At 31.6% G+C, this 18679-nt stretch overlaps 1 protein-coding gene across 1 annotated transcript in view; it reads right to left on the bottom strand.

Annotated features, from left to right (window-relative positions):
- Positions 1-3: 3 nt before the first annotated feature.
- LOC113383170 (optomotor-blind protein-like) overlaps positions 4-18679 on the bottom strand; it is a gene marked incomplete at its 3' end in the record, with an annotated part of 121567 nt that continues 102891 nt past the window's right edge. The window contains 5 exon segments of the mRNA XM_026621417.1: positions 4-84; positions 86-495; positions 699-955; positions 5259-5337; positions 6658-6801. Of these exon segments, the coding sequence (XP_026477202.1) occupies positions 4-84; positions 86-495; positions 699-955; positions 5259-5337; positions 6658-6801 (971 nt within the window).

Genomic DNA, 18679 nt, shown 5'->3' with positions numbered 1-18679 from the left:
ATAAGGCGCAAACCTATGATGACCAGCCTTAAGCGCATGTAGTGGACTTCCTGGTCCAGCCAGGCCGGAGTAATGTGAAAACAATGGCTGGATGTTGAGCCGCTAATGCTAATTGAGCATTAAAAAGCTGATGTCCAGCAGCTAATTGGTGACCGAATAGAGATGACAGTGGTGGAGCAAATGCATGCCTGTCATGTGGTGGGTAAAGTCCTGGTGGGTAGAGATAAGGTAGCAAATGCGGCGGTGGATGGATCGGCGGGCCAACACTTATATTAGGGGCTGGGTAATCCGAGTTCGCTCCTGTTATTGTTGAGCCAGAAGTATTGTGAGACTGTGGTGAAGACCTTGAAGCAGGACGGAAACCTTGGCTGCTGCCGTTTACGCTGCCTGAGCAACTAGAATCACTACCGTCGCCACGTTCAGAATCGTCTGCGTTGTGTTGCTGAAGACGCCGTCGGATTGCATCTTCTGAATCACCAGACAAATTGAACCAGGCTGAAAGAAAAAATAAGGTTAGTTGTACATCAATTTTTCTTGTAATTTAATATACTGCACTCAATCATAATATTATTCACATTATTATATAAAGAAATAGTTTTCAAATTATTATTTGGCTATTTAATAGGATTCATACAAAATGATGAAAAACTTGTGTAATTAAACAATTTAGTAACTATATTATAAATATAGGTACTAACCAGAATGTGGATGTGGATGTCCAGGTGTCAAATGATGTCCAGTTGGCAGCATAGGACTTTCTGACGTGCCAACCACGTCGAGCAATTTATCATCATCATCACCTAGCCCGGGCGAATTTCTCGAAGGAGCTCTATGCATTCTTCTATCTCCGCCTGGATCAGCAGGTCCACGAGAACTTCCTGTCGTTGCTGGAAGTTTTTCTGATCCATCTGAATGTCTTTGAGTGGCCAGCAGCGCTTGTCTGGAAGAGATGAGACTAAAAGTTAAATAAAGGTTTAACAATATCGAAAAAAACATAAAATTAAAAATATAGAAAAATTTTAATATATATTTAGTAAGAAATGATAAGAAAATTAATAAGGGAATAATTGCAGATAGGCTGAATATTTTGTTGTCATACAATAATCTCCTATAATCAATATACATATATCTATTATGCTATATGTCGTTTAACAAGGTTTATTGTCACACCAAGTGTAGCAAAATTATTTTGATCGTTTAACCCTTAACTAATTCTCTCTAGCCAGAAGCGGTCGTTGATTTCCGAACAACGGAAAAGGGTTAAAGCGATATCCCAGGGGAAGGTTTCGTTGTGGAGAATATCTAGTGTAATAGCAAGAGGCTTCCCGCTGGTGTGTTTTAGCCTAACCGCAGAATTTGGCCCCGAAATGTGATCATTAAATATATATAAAATATACATGGTTTGCTAATTTGGCAGTGTGAGAAAAATAGTATATAGATCGGCGCGATTGTAGTCAAACGGCATGAGGTATAATGTAATGAAACAAGATTTCGATTCTCATCATATATTTTTATAATAACCGTGTCTGATATACAGTATTGATTTTTAATCAGTGATCAATTTTAATTTTCTACGCATATTCTCTTGTTGTCTTCGAGTGTTTTTCCTTTACCAATAATTACACGGTTCTAACAATGCTGCGTTCAAGTGATTAAAAATATAACTCGAATGTTCTTGCTTATAATTATTTTTTCGTACGAGGCCAAACTACGAAGAACAGTTTCCCACACGTCAAAAAATACTTTCAATTGTAGCAATTATAAGCAATTGATTCAGACAGCAGCCGAGCTGTTTTGACCACCCATGGCTATTTCTGTTATTGTGTTCGTGGAAGGGTTGAAATAATCTTTGCGACTTGGAGTACGTGAGAAATAGTCTGCGGTTGAATTTGGAGAGGAGGGTAGAGGAGCAAAATCTTAAATAGGCGCACAAGAATTAAAAAACATGCAAATGATTCTATAGGTTATTTACCCCTGGTATGGAGTATGGTTTGGATTGGAAGCTCATTAGCTTTAATCGATTCGCATTATTAGTAAAGTCGAGAATAGCCCAAGTATCGAGCAATCGCGATCGTGTGGAGTCCGGCGTGAGTACCACATATGTACAAGACAATGATTTGTTAGATGGACATAAGAGATTATTGAGAGATAACCAGAAAAACCTATCGTTTCCGAAACGGTATTATCGTTCTAAAGTTGCTTGTTGTTTCTAGTAATCTACCGAGATCTTTAGAAGTTTCTCGGGTTTCATAGTTGATTGTTACGTTTCCTACTGTTAAGAAGGGAGGGCCAGATATTAATTAACTTGGCAAAATTAATTATTGTAGAAATTTCAATATGGTCACCTGATTAGATTAGATGATACAATTATTTATCTGACTAATTTTGGTATTAGTTTTACACAATGTGCCTATGAGACTATGTACCATGGCTTCCTATCCAATGTTCCTTTTTCGCCTTCAAAGCGATCGCGGTTTAATTTTTCTTCCGATCGCTCAGCGGGCGTTTTGCGCAGTCGTTCGAAATTAGACTGGCATTTTCGTTTTAAGTAATAAATTACAAAGCATTTTACATACGAAGCGGAACGCTTGATGACAGGGAGCTATCGGCGCACACGCTGGGCGTAACCTCACATGTGCGCCGATGGATGGTTGCAAACCGCTCGCGTATTCCGCTGTCGGGGCGACAATGTCAACTTAAAATCGCTTAACATTTCAATACCAAAGGGTGCAAATTAATACACACACATACACACACATATATATATATATATATATGTGTGTGTGCGTTACATCAATAAAAAATAGCATGACTGTTTTTTTTTTTCAATTTATTTATTTAAAATGCATACGTTTTCAACTAGCATCTTAGCCTTCATTCAGTGCTAATCAATTTACTATAAAATTCAAAAAAAATGTATCTATATATATATTATAAGCGTATCGATTTATATGGGTCAATATTTAAAAGTCTGGGCACACATGATTTTGGACTGGATTTCGGATACTAGGTTTCAAAATAAGATACTTTGCTGAAGAAACTATACCTCTAAAATGAATTCTGATGTCCGTGCAATGACCCAAAAATAAGGGTTGAATTTTGAAAAATTCCATTTGTCCCCCACTAACCTTGGAAATCCGATTCACCCATGCCCCTGGTTCATTCCCTGAGACCTCTCCTAACCGGTTTTTCAACATTCAACTCATCAGAATTCATTTCAGAGATATGGTTTCTTCAGCAAAGTATCTTATTTTGATCACTAGTGCTCGAAAATCATATATGCCTGAGTGACCTTTCAATCGACCCGTCTAATATGTATATTTAATAGATAAATCCTAGTTTCTTCAATAAACTGATATGTTTCTTTTCCGAACTATTAATCCAATAAATAATAAACCACTTGTTTTTTTGGAGATATTTAACTAGAATGTAGAAAAATATAAGAGCAAAAATTATTTATATTAATTTGATTATTTATTAATCTATTCTGTTTATATAAAAATAATAATATAATATTCAAATTTTGTAAGTAAACCCAAATTTAAATATTCTTAAGTAATTCTTTTCACAATGTGCTTTTGACAAAACATAATACAATCAATATTGCAAGTAAATTATTTTTGCTTCTGATGTATTGTATTTTTAATACATTTTTTAAAACAAGGTAAAATTCATTCCTTTAAAGTTTTTTTATATTCTGTAATCAATTCATAATATTGTTATTTCATAAAAAAAAAAAATATTAAATTATTTCTCCTTTTGTTTTTTTTAATATATTAATTAGATTAGAATTAGACCCCCGCCCCATTGGGGGTATCTATTAATTTGTAATCACTATTTTACGATATACTTATCAACATTCTCTGCTTAATGTAATAATATATACAAGCTGCAGATTAAAATTAAATATAAAAAAAATTAATAAATGTCTTGTTTCTTTATTATTGGATATATTCAACAAAATGAGCAATATTGATCCCATACTGTTTGTCCATCTCTGATATTGTATTTGTAGTTAGATTGTTTAGGAAAAAATCTTAAGGTTGCTGCAACACTGAATCATTGTGAAAATAATTTGATTTGATTCTATTATCTCTAATTGTTCTATTCTATTATCTGACTAATTAGGCTATAGTTAAAAATGTGACAAAAACAACAATTTAAAGTCCCAGAAAGTGTGTGCCACCTCATTAGCATTCCTTTCACGAATTCATACCTCATTGATAGTCTCCGTGAGGTGATATTATTTGCTCGAGGTTGTTTGTGTCGGTTTTGTTATTTTTTAAGGTCACCACGTCCCAGCGTGGTGACTTGATTAGGGTTGGCGTTTTCGTATTAATTGAAGGGAGTCTCTCGATCAGTCGCAAAACGCCCATACGTCTCCAATGCTCAAACCATTTTCGTTGGAAACAGCCACCTAGGTACCACGACTGATTTTGCTCAAATTAGCATTTACAACGTCACCAGGATGAGACCATGACTAGAATGATACAGGGGAGGATTTTGGAATTCAGATGATAGAAGATTCTATAAATACTGGGCAATAAGACGTTTTTGGAGGTCATATGATGTAAACTTTACTTTTTTTATCCAGAATCTCATTTCTATGTATAACTACAACTAACAGACTTCCTCCAAATTCAAGTAATCTCGAAGCAATTTCAATTCTTGTTCGGCCAAGTATTTTTGGGATCTAAGTGCACCTATATAACCTTTGAAATTAGATCAAGTCGATGTGTAACAATCACCCCGAGGTTCAAACACACGTTCGGATGTATATTACTGAGAGGAATCAATTTGAACGCGAAATATACGTCCCTGGAGAATAGGGCTTCAATATAAATGCTAAACGAAGAACCCACCCTTATAGTCTTAACCGACAAAAAACCCTTGATCCCTTAAATATATGCCGAAGCGCTAACTGCTGGCACGCGCTAGGAAGGCTAAGAAACTCCTATAATAGTTCTATATTTATCATATTGATTATAGGTTTTTGATATTTTATACTTTGTTCTATTTTTGTTACATTCAATTTTTACCATAGAGCTTAACTAAATGATTTACTATTTATATATTCAATTGATACTCTTGTAACTTACATCATTATCATTTTATATTTTGTTCAATTAGAATAAATTTTCCCTATTTTATCAAATCAAAATAAATGCATTTATTCGAGTTAACAAATATACAGCAAAGTATACTAATAACTAGCTAAATAGTTAAAAGAATAATTTTATAAGTAAAAATGTACTTACTTTTTTTCTCTTTTTCCAGCCCCTGTGTCTCTGAATCCTTTTGCAAAGGGATTGTTATCAATTTTTAATTGTGTTATCTGAAAAAAACACAGAATTTAATTATAAAATTCATATCATAACTATTTTCATTATATTGCTAATATAATAAATTAATTAGTATGTTAAATTAGTGTTAGTATTTAATATATTTTCGAGCAAATCTGAATTATAATATTCATATTTATTATACTTTTTCATTAAGCTATTAATTTAATGCACTACTAATCATTAATTATTGTACTATGTTTTTTTAATATTACCTCAATGTTAAAATTTATTTTTAATTTAATATTATTATTTTTAATATATATTACATATTATTTTTCTTTTAATTTTTATTTTAATATTATTATATTTGTATATTTCAGATACAAATTTGAATTATAATATTCATATATTATACATTTTTCATATTGTTTTACTATAATGAATTAATAGTATGTTAGTTATTAATTTCCATTATTACTTCAATATTTATAATTTCATATCTTGTTTTAAATTTCAGATTTGAAATTTGAATTTAGCGCCAATGAAGTTGGTCATCCTAGGCGGTATCCTAGCGGACAAATTAGGAACTATGCGGCAACACTAAATTTGCATAGTCGGCACTTGACATTTGAGGTGCGCGTTAGTAAAGAAAGTGAAACTAAAAGTGTTAAAATTCGGTAAAAAATCAAATATTTATGGAATAATTGTTGCAGATTGATGGTGATTGAAAACTGCGTCTGTAGAATCATATGAAGGTGAGTTTTTAAAGATTAATTAAGATGTATTAAGCATTATATGGTAATGCATTTTTTGCAACTTAGGGTTGATCATAAAATGGCCGACATTTTGTTTGTCGCTTGTTGCAAATACTTAAATGTTTTTGAAACCCAATATTATGTTGATAAATGTACTTAAAATGTTTAATAATAGTTTTCAACAATGATAATTTAGCTCGAATACAAATATCGAGAGAAATGTGAACAAAAAAATGCATACCAAATATTGCACATTATTTGTATGAAGTGATAATAATCATACGTACCAAATTGTATTATTATGCAGTATTCATGTTTTATTTACAAATTTAGTTTATATGGTAATTTTTATAAAAAAAGCGAAACAACACTTAGAAATTTTTATTTTTAGAGAAAACACGGTTTGAAAATTCTGTTCAGTATGATTAGTGTTTCTAAAACTTTCTTATTTTTTTATAACATTGGCACCATTGAATTTTGACGTTTAAAAATATTTGTGACGATTGGTGTGCGAATTTTAAGAAAATATTTTTTGTGAAGATATGAATATTATTTTTTATAAATGTGTTGTTGGAAATCTCAAAATAATTGTACTTGCAATTTTCAAAATTGTTACCTTTCATTTTGGTAAGCTGTGACGGCTATGAATTCTGTTTCTTTGAAAACATATGTCCTAAATGTTGAGTACGGCAACTTCAATATATCATTTGCTCGAACCAGATGAAACCTTGGCTGATATTTGTGCATTGAATCAGGATTGTCTGTAACAAGAAAAGATTGATATTAGTCTATGATATGAGACAATTATAAAAAACACATTGAATAATATCTGTGACAAATCAAATATAAATGCATATTTTTTTGTCGCAGGCTGAAGGATTGTTCTCTCCCAGAATTCAGTTGAAGAAGATCTCCTAACTGCTCCAGACTCCAAAATCCATAACAATTATGGAGCCATACTATACAGCCAACAAACCCCTTTCCCAAGCTATTTAATACTTCCTGTTAGTTTTATACAAAATAACTACTGATCAGATTGTATGATATGCATAAATGTTTGCATTTTTTCATATTATGATATGGGTCATTCATAACTCTAAATTGTGTCAATATGAGATGACCTTATTGGTGTCATTTTGTAAGGACCACACACGCGCCCGATGCGTCAAGTTTACGATTCAGCGATAACCCGTTATCATAAACATAAATATTTCACAATATATATATATATATATATATATATATATATGTATATATATATTGTAAAGTTTCAATGTATAATCTTTTGGACATTTTCTACTGCGACATATGTCAATGCCACACAGACTTAATTACTTGTTGTGGGAGAAACTGTATTGGGACATTATTGTCAACAGACCCGTTTTCTGTCAGGATTTTATAAATAGAAATTTCAATATAGACTCATCAAAGTATAGGATTCCTTAAAGTATATCACTCCCTATTATTGTGTTATAAATTGAAACATATGTGTGATGTAATATATACAAGATTATGCACTTCAGATCATTTTTGTCTTTTATGCAAATTTTTCTTCTACTTCCCTATTTCGAGTAACTATATGTTTGTACTGATCATTGATGTTTTTAAATATTCCATGACTTAGTTTCCAGTTCGTCTCTCCTTCCCAAGAATCCAATTTATTGCCCACGATCTAATCGCCAAGCAACAAATTCTAAACGAAATCATAAATCCATTGATCCGATAGTTAAGAATTTCTTAATTTACATTATAATAGCTCTCTTGTATCCAAATTAATTAGTAGAAGCGATACGCGACAGCCTAGTATTCTGTAAGACAGTAAGTTTTATTATCAAACGCCCGATCAATATTCCAGATATGAAAGCATGAATATTCCACTTAATTATATCATTTGGAGACCACCCAAATTGACTTGTTTTGCCGCACGTGAGTTTTATTATGGAGCGAAATTGGAATCATGGCTCTCACCTATTACCAAATTGGTAATAGTTAATATTTAAACTAGTGGGGCGCATGGCATTGTGTCTTAAGGAAAATTGCTGGAACTTTCCGTACGATAAATTATTATTTTTTTTAAAAACGATTAACATTTTTGAAAAAATATTACTTCGAAAAATTAGATTTTTGAGAAACTATAAATTTGGCAAAAAATTACTTTTTTTGAAAAAAGTTTATTCTTTATTTTGACATATGTATTTTGGAAATTCTGAACTTTTTTCAAAGCAATCGTACTGCTTTAACTGCATAGAGGCGAAATGTAAAAGCGTGTAAGCGCCGCGTCGCCGTCTTACGGATAAACATTGGTACGGAACCCATAGGAATGTAAACAAAATTTATACTTATTGTTAAAATCTCTATAAAATATCTAATAATTTTATGCGCATACGTCTAATGATCCTTTTTGACCGCCGAATGGCATTTTTTTTTTACTTTTTTCATTAGATATCCGAAACCGCTAGACCTGCCTTCATGAATTGTTCAATTTTTCATCTTGTCAATACAAGTAAAATGTTTGCGAATTATTAAAATCGGACGCAGCGTTCTCTCAAAAACTGAGTTACCATTTTTGGCTTTTTTTGCCTCGTATCTTCGGAACGGCTAGACCTGCCTTTGCCAAAAACTAATCAGCAGGGACATTGCCTACTAAAAGGGCATGTTGGAAAAAACAACTCAGTAGTTGTTTTTCCATTCGATATAAAATTCACAATATTTTATTGATAATTATATAACTATTTACTCATGGAATAATTTCTTATAAATAATAATTAAGTTATTTCCATTTTTTATCTGGAGAGTTGATGGCTTAAATCCAGTGGCGTTTTTAATAAATATAATAACTAGCAAAATTGTTTCTTCTAAACTTGTATTTAATATGAGCATACATAAATGGCTTAGGTTTAAGCTTTAAAGAGCCGTTTTAGGCGTTTAACTTCACATATTTCTCTAAAAATCAACTATTCCGTTTGTTTAATAATCTTCCATCTTCAAACGTGTCATTTACTCTAATGCATCAGCTAAATTGCTCGTTCTCTCTTACATGAGAATATAAAGAGTGTTATAAATTTAAATGAAATAGTGTTATAGAGACTCATTTGAGCCCCGTAAGCAGTTGTATTTAATGTTTTTATCTCAGTTCGTTGATCGTGAACAGACGGGAAACAATAAAACTGTTTTGTATAAGCGCTGTTTGACATTTGACACATAATGCCCCGTAGTCTAACCGTGTGACGAACTCAGAAGGACTGTTTGAGAAGGAATGATTGGAATTTTGAAAATCAGGATGAGAAATGAATCCCACGAAGGGATTGATTATCTGGATTTAAAGATCATTGGGATGCATGGATTTAGTTTGTGGTCATATTTGATCTATAAAAATTGATTCCTTGCACTGTAAACATAAATATTGGAAGCATGGTTCATTTTCAAGTACTACATGTATGAACAACAATATTTTTCTTATTTGCTATGAAAACCAAATCCAATGTTTATTACATTACTGTATTTTATATTCGTTGTTATAGATTTTATTAAAAACTCTCCTTCGATAGTTCAGGTTGTTGGGTTATAATGTAACCCTTGTACTGTATTAAACACTGATTTGTTTGTATATTATGTATTTGTTGCAGTTCTATCTACAATCACTGATTTACTAAGTTATAATGAAAGAAGATATATTTATTGGTTATTTATTGTACATGTTGTTTCGCGGACTTTACTTTTAGAAGTGAACAACTAGTTCAAGTAAAACACTCCGCTACCCCCTCTACCAGGGTTAGCAACCATTCCGTGTAATGCTTAATGCCCCGAAGGTTGTCACCTTCATGGCCAATATAATAAAACGAAAATACGTCCGAACAATTACAGTTACATAAGTTCAAATAATTCAATCAAAGGTTTATTTTCTTAATTCATTTTAATATTAAATCAGTAAAATGTTGATTTCCTAATATAAGTGGCACTTCCTTATAAGCTTTTTAAATGATTTAAATTTCTATATATTTGTTTACAAAATATTTGTAAGAGATTTGCAAAGTACTAATATTATTACATATTATGCAATCACTAAAACTATTTTAGTGTTTCTGTTAATGGTAGGTTTGTTTATTTCTATATAATTCAATTTCATAATATAAGCAATACATCCTGAGAAGCTTTTAAAAAACACTATGTTTCAAGATTTCTTCAGATTGAAATTTCTCTTAATTAAACTCTTTGATTACCAAATATTTGTAAAGTACTTACATTACAACATAATATTCAAATGCACCCTTGAATAACAAATGTTTTTAAAATATTTAAAATATTTGTTTCTGGTAAATGTAGGTTTTTTTATTTCTATATAATTGAATTTCATAATATAAGCAATACGTCCTGAGAAGCTTTTAAAATGTACTACTTTTCAAGATTCTCTCAGATTGAAATTTCTATGTCTTTGATTAACAAATATTTGTAAAGTACTTACATTACAACATAATATTCAAATGCACCCCTGAATAACAAATATTTTCAAAATATTTAAACTATTTCCTTCTGGTAATTGTAGGTTTGCTTATTTGTATATAATTCAATTTAATAATATAAGCAATACGGTTTGAGAAGCTTTTAAAATGCACTATTTCTCAAGATTCCTTCAGATTGAAATTTCTGTTAATTAATCTCTTTGATTACCAAATATTTGTAAAGTACTTACAAATATTATCAAAATATTTAAAATAGGCTATTTTAGTTTTGATGATAATAGCATATTTGCCTATTATTCCTAAAAAATGATTTCTTTGAGAATCCTTCAGATTGCAATTTCTATTCCTTTCATATTGGTATTTCTATCCCTTCAATAACCATATTTTTGAAGAGGTTCGCTTAAAATTATAACGATAGTGTGCAAACAAGTTTACTAATTAAATTATATAGAATTTTCTAATATGTTTTTCTACCATAATGATTTATATTGATTGCTTATACATCATTAACATATATTTCTGCATTAATTTTTCGGTTATCAAAAATCAACATTTGATAAATAGCGCCGATCAATAACATTCTTGTACGGCATTATAATATTTTAATAAATTTTTTAATCATATACACTTTGGATCTGGCAAACTAATCAAAAATTCCCGTAAACTGGCTACCGTTTAACGCTGCCGCGCTTGTTCAAACGAAGATATTTGAATTTTTATCCGATTCAAAGCCAGAATATTTATGTTTACAGAATTGAATATTCAAAAGTACGTCCGATGTATACGAGCCGTACAGTTTACGTAAATGAGAAATCTTGATAATAATACATTCGGCTTTGCAAAACATATACCCATAGTTCACAGAATATAAATTATTACCTTCGTTGTTGCTTTTTCTTGCAAATTCTATAGAGTATTGTTCAGAAAGTCTGATTGTTGAAATTTTGAATTTGAATATTATTTTGCTAATTAATTGGTCAGGTGCAGGAAACGAGATTTTATCAGCATTTTGGAAAATTTACTTTAAAAATTTAACTTCAAGCCATTTTTTTACAACATTTATATGCAACGCATAATGAGCAAGTACTGAATGTTTCCAAGCACTTGTGTTCGGATATTTTTAAAAACTGATTATTCGAGTAATCTTAAGATTTATATTTCACATTATTTTGCTGATATGAAATTATGTTTCTGTAATGCATAATTACCTCCAGAAATTCTGTAAGACCACCGTGCTTATTAACTGTTCTTTCACTTTTTGTAAATCATTTTAAATACACATTTAATTGAAGGTGAAGAAATGATATGATCACTCTGATATTTTTTTTAATAAATACGGAGTAGTACGTGGAATAAAATATTTTATGTATTTGGTTTTGCTTATTTAATTTTACAGTACAAGTGCAAAATCGTACTATATTTCAAGAAAATTTAACATCCAGTTAATTTTATAATTATCCCCCAGGATGCAATCTCCTATGAGATTGTTATTCTACCGTTACGATTTCTTTAAAAGAATATGCCGTTGAGGTCTTTTTCTAAATTTATAAATTGATGACCAGCCATAAAACAAAACTATAAAATAAATCCATCATTTTCAATCAGCATTATCATTCTTCGATTTTATAGGCGAAACGGTTGCTTGTTTCCTATAAGATTTCACATTTTATGGTACGACTGGTCCAATCGTAAAAATATTAAGGTTGATTTGAAATCTCGCTCCTATGAAGTTAAAATAATAGAAAAATACACTGAGCAGTTTGATTAAAATTTGTTAGTTCAAGAATTTATACAAATAAAGTTATTTTATAGATTTCTTTCCACTAATGAATAAGTCATTGTCTTTCATTTTTGGGGCCATTTTTTATTGTATAATTTATAGTGTCTCTTTCTGTTGACACATTCGTTGGCTTCTGCGCGTGTGGGCTTTTTCAAGCGACTTTAATCGTAATTACCGCTATAACACTCGAACGAGTGGTTAATAAATTATCAGATTCATCGCTTTCGGAGTTTTTTTGAGAAAGAGTCCAAGAAACGAGGACCAGAGCAGAAAAGATTTAAGTCAGCGATGTCCACTTTATTGCGACTGCATTTAATGTGTCCTTTAACTTTGTTTTTACGCCAGTAGAAATACGATCGATGATAAAGAACTGCCAGACATGCGGAATGATTTGTTAACATGAGATTAGAATTAGGTAATAAAACAATATGCTCATTTTGAGGCAAAATCATTTATCCAGCTTTATGAATCTGAATAAATTTTATTGTTTTTATATCGACGCCCCAAGTGTGTGAATTTGACCGGTTTCGCTCATCACGTTTTGTTATTTTTTTATTAATTAATTTTTGTCGTCTCTTGTTTTCGTTTTATGGCGAACGACGACGCATGCCTTTTATCGTTGCTTTCTTACATGTACTTTAAATCGTAAAATCGCCACTTAAATTAATCTTAATATTAAAAGAAGAACAAGTGTATTTATGCGAGTATATTTCTTGTCGTTCTAGATCATTTTATTGCTCTCCGAGAAATTATCACTTAGGTGGTCTTGGGGGAAAAATCGGTAGCATTGGATAAAACCAATTTAAGATAAATTGATATTAACTTCCCGTAGGGTCAGTTATTGTAATCGTCCAAAAATCGAAATTGAAAATGTTTGCATTTCTCGACGTTTTGAAGGTCTCTGAACATTTTGGCATACCTCAGAAAAAATTGATGTGTGTGTTTTGTGTGTCCGCATTTTTTCATCCACGTTTTCGGGCGCACGGATCAACCGACTTGAATGGTTAAAAAAAACATTCGATTCCTATTGATAGGGAGATGTGATGATTAGTTTTTGGCAAATGTAGGTCCAGCAGTTACGGAGATAAAGAGCAAAGAGTGCAGAAAATAGAATTTGAGTTTTTGAGAGAACGGAGCATCCAATTTGAATGATCTAAAAAACATTCAATTAGTAATGATTGGGCGAAGTAGTTATTAGTTTTTGGCAAAAGCAGGCCCAGCCATTTCGAAGATACAGAGCTTAAATGTGCAAAAATGGCAGTTTTTGAGAGAACTAAGCATTCGATTTAAATGATTCAAAAAACTTTCTGCTTTTTTTATCAAAATAATGAATTTTTGAAAAAAAAATTGTTCCAAAAATTTTTTTCTCATTTTTTTTTCAAAAAAATGTTTCTTTTGTATATCGAAAATAATTCAGATTTGATTTTTAATTCTGACTAAAGTTTCAATATACTTTAAACAAATAATTTCAACTTTGCAATTCAGTTTATATAATTCTTATAAATATTAGACAATGTTACAATATTTATAATAATCTATTTGAAAACATTCAATATTCCTCGAACATTTCGTTACGGTACGGGAAGTTCTAGCAATTGCCTTAAGGCACGATGCCATACACCCTACTAGTTTACTTTTGTTGTTACCAAAAAGATAATATCAGAAAAAACCCTATGATCCATGGTAACTTTAATAGATAATTTAGTTAAAAAAGTAAGCTTTATGTATCAAAGAAAGAAAAAAAGGTTCTGACATGGCCCATGTAGATCATATTAGCGTCAGACACATATGTCTGGCATAGCAATTAACATGTTAAGTTAATCATGAATCGTTTTGGTGCTCTAAAGGTTGACTTTTCTATCAATTGCTACTTGAAAATCACTACTCTCTGCCTACCATCCAAGTAGATATTATAGATATTAACTCAAAAGAACACTAATTTATCATTTTGGGTAGATACTGGACGAACAGCGTACAAAAAATGTTTTAGAACCCAGAATGAAGTTATGTATCGATTATATAAAGGAATTCACGAATATTTATATGTTTTTAATTACTTCGGAGCCAGGTATTATTAAAGCAAATCTATTTGGTATGTATCTATCCATTATTGGTGTCTTTCACTGTCTTAATTTTTTATACTTCACTATATTTCAAAAGAACTGCCGTGCACAATCTTTTTATCAAAGCCTAGTAAGTCGGATAAATTCGTAATGCATTTTACTGTTCATGTATGCAAAGAATGTCCATCTTATGAAGTATCCAGAAAGATAATATCAGAAGAATCCTTATGATCCATGGTAACTTTAATAGATAATTTAGTTAAAAAAAACTGCATGTATCAAAGAAAAAAAAGAGTTCTTGACATGGCCCATGTAGATCATATTAGAGTCAGACACATATGTCTGACATAGGAATTAAGTTATATTTGGAACTCTAAAGGTCACTTTTCTATTAATTGATACTTGATAGTCACTATCATCTATCTACCATTAATTTGATTTCAAAAGAACTGCCGTGCACAATCTTGTTTATTCAAAGCCTAGTAAGTCTGATAAATTCGTAATGCATTTTACTGTTCATGTATGCAAAGAATGTCGATCTTATGAAGTATTCTTACGATTACTTAAGTCTCGATCCCACTTCTGTTTTTACGAATGCCTTGTGCGTTTGACGCGCCGCTCCGGCCGCCGGACGACACGAATATTTTCTCGTGCGCGATTGCGTTTCGCGCTTTACCGGAATACCGGTTTATCTACCGGACAAATTCCGAAGTGCGCTGGAGGCGATCTCGACGGCCGATTCATATACTAGAAGAACATTATTCCATATACGGCTCGAACGTGCGCTACCGAAAAGCGCTACTTTAAAAGCTACTGGTATTTGATAATCTGAATTATAAATGACAATGTCTGATAATAAGGAAATATTGTTGAATAATATTATGATAATGTATTTATGGATGTAAGATGGATAATACTTGTCATAATATGTATATTTGATAAATAAATGGATAAATGAATCTTTTGGTTTAATTGTATCACTGCTGAAAATCCACAGGTATAATACTGTTCATGCACTTCATGAATTACAATATGTCTCATTCATCTAGTGATTGCATTTTACATGACCACTAGTAGCCAACACAGTGGTTGTTTTTTCTAGTCAGTAGTCACTTTAATAAGTATTTTTGGCAAAACTCGAATATTTTATCACTTGGAAACATGTTTCAACTCTATATCATTGTGCCAATTGCAGATACTGATAAAAATGTTATAATGAGATATTTTATAACATTTACATTTACATAGAATGTATGTAATAGAGATGGGCTTATCATATCCAAAGACGGATCGGTTAGGATTTGACTCCGCTTCAGGGAGGAGTTATATCCGCTTAACAACTCCACGACTCCAACAACTTCGAAATCTATAGTGACTCCGACAACTCGACACAAATGTGTTCTATAGTGTGTTGTTCATATATCTAAGGATTTATTAAGTATTTGGGATATTTTATACCTAGAAAGTAACCACTTCTTTTGACCCAAAACTTTGTATTAGTAAAAAATCTCAAGCAAATGTCTGCACGTGTTAACAGATTTAGTGGTAGTCCGGAGTGATAACTTCGGAGTGAGTTACCCATTTGTAGTATGTTATTCTAAAATTGAGCCTCAAGAGAAATTATATTCTAAACTTCAATAAGTATTTTTAGCAAAACTTGTAATAGACATAGTTAAGTTTTTGCAGCAATTCCAGGGAGGATTTTATCACTTGGAAACATGTTTTTAGCTCTATATTATTGCGATGAGATATTTTATAACATGTACATCTACTTAGAATATATGTAATTATAAAATTAAGTCTCAGCAGATATTATATATGTATTGAATTGTATTATGAATAAAGACTTATTGAGGTGGAATGGAGACTGTATATGAACATAATGATGACTGCCTGCTTCAAATTAGCATTTTCAATTTCACTCATAACTATTATCATATCTTAACTTTTTCAGGAATGCCCAGAAAAGTTTGGTCACTTGATACTGTAGATCTGTATTGTGCAAATTTCAGATAGTTTCATTACAAATAAAGACATTTTATACTATTTGCATTTATTTAGAATATAAATATAATATTGAGTCCGATTGAGAATATATATTGAATTGAGACTGTATAATAAAATGAGCCTGATTGAGACAGAATGGAGAATGTTTAGGAACTTATTGTGAGCCTGATGATAAACTACTTCGAAATGGTTAATTGCTAATGAAAATAAAATTAGGACAAAGCAGAGACTATACATCGAATTGAGGCTGAAAAATGAATTGAGACTCCTAGAGACCAAATGGAGATTATTTATAAACTTATTGAGCCGACAGCTCAGAAATTGATCTTTGCCATTGTTACCAATAGGACACCTCCTTTCTTGTTGTACCTTATATTAGTTTATAATATTGAAGCTAACAGAGGGAGAGAATAACAATATTTTCAATGACGCAGAATTTGAGATAGGTGCCTTATGGTTACAAGACCAAGACCAAGACTTTATCATCTTGCTTCCAAACACTATTCTGACCATCAAATTTTGATCTCAAAACCTTGTTATCTTTGTTCATATTTATTTCGTTGATTATTTCTTATTGGCAAAATCATTGCTATCAGTATTTAAATAACTATTTTATCGCATTCAATAATCTTCTTCTATTAATTTTCAATTACCTGTCGTCGATGAGTCAGAATCGTGCGTTCTGCATAACATTTGCTACCGTTCTCCTAGAAAACTCGCGGTGTTTTACAAAAGACCTCGAGAGCCGCGGTCTTTGGCCGGATATGAAAGCTATTAGTCGTCCGCGATAACGCCGCCGTAGCGCTAATGGAAGGCCCATACTAAACATTTTACACGAAATGGTAAAACAAACCCTATAATATAATATTGCTAGGATATAAAAGTTTGGAATTCCACAAAACGAATTAATTGCAGCTATCACAGAAAGGAGATAATTACGCCCATATATTGGTCGTGCAGCAAGTTTTTAGCACTTGTGGATGCAAGATTTTGATACACGAATTGTTGATTATTTGAATTTAGTTCAATTTGTTGGTTTTCTAGTTTATATTGTCTTTCATCATTTGCAGAACGTATGAATCTTTAATTTATTCTAATCCTCCGATCATTAAATTCATATTATAACTTTATAGTCACCGCTCTCTGGGTGATCTGGTTAATCCGCTATAATTTCTTTTCGCCTTCCGTGTGTGTGTCATCCGCGCATTTAACGATAAAAAAATATATAATTATAACTGTTTATATAAAAAACCGCATCTGTTGCGCTTTACTAATTATTTAGCATTACGAACGCCTTATCTAATGCGATTAAAGAATTAATAAGCGTCATCTCCTTTCCCTTAATAGCTACATGTTGACGGATGGAAGGTGATAAAGTCACCGACACTTGTAATTATTTGAAAAGTAGACAAGTTGTACAAGAACATTAGAGGACGGTAATCGATATTTTTGCTGGATGATCTATAGATCGGTGTCATAAAAAGGTGGAAGGAAATAACACAACTGGAAAATGATGGATGAACCGGTTGATCTGATCCGAAGATAAATTTTGAGATACTGAAAATTGTCGGTGAAAATGTTCTAATTTTTTCAAAAACAACAGAATGCAAACTATTATTTGCTAGGATTTCAAATATTATTGGAGCAAGAAATTTATGTAACCCCTCCAAAACAAGAAAAAAGCTGCATTTTTACGGCAGCAGTTCTTAAAGAATTTAGGCATCAAAGTTAAAGAATTTAGGCACAATATTCATAATGAGCTTATCAATTTCGTTACTGTGTTATGTCGGCAATCGACTCTCTATTGGTGCGCTGCTTTTTTGTGATATCTAAACATAAAAGGTAATTGGTGTCCCATTAGGGCGTCAGCGCTACTCTCTTTAACACTTACGTTCTTATCTGAAACATGTACCTCCCAGGTAGACGTATACCGACATTTTCAAAACGCATCAGGGTTGAAATGGTATGACATGGCAAATTAATTTTACATATAAAAATGAATCGCAAAATGTGTTGGTAAGCGCATAACTCAACAACGCCTGGATCAATTTGGCCAATTCTTTTTTTAAAATGTTCGTTGATGTCCAAGGATAGTTCTTACGGCGAGAAAAAATCGAATAAATGCCGGGAAAACCCTAAAAACAGCCCTTTTCTTTTCCTCATACAAACGTTTTCTTACTAAAACGTAGAATCAATTTGAGCTTTATTGCTATTATATAAAGTTCATATTAAATTACAAGCACTCACTGTATACTTCTTCGAAACGATTATTTGGATTTTGATAAATCTTTCTGAAGTTTGTTAAGGAAATTTTCTAGGATGTATGCGA

This window comes from Ctenocephalides felis, unplaced genomic scaffold (assembly GCF_003426905.1).
Source record: "Ctenocephalides felis isolate EL2017-DRISC unplaced genomic scaffold, ASM342690v1 CF-g0.4_SCAFFOLD_03570, whole genome shotgun sequence".
Taxonomy (NCBI): Eukaryota; Metazoa; Arthropoda; class Insecta; order Siphonaptera; family Pulicidae; genus Ctenocephalides; species Ctenocephalides felis.
This window is presented reverse-complemented; position numbering and strand designations above follow the sequence as displayed.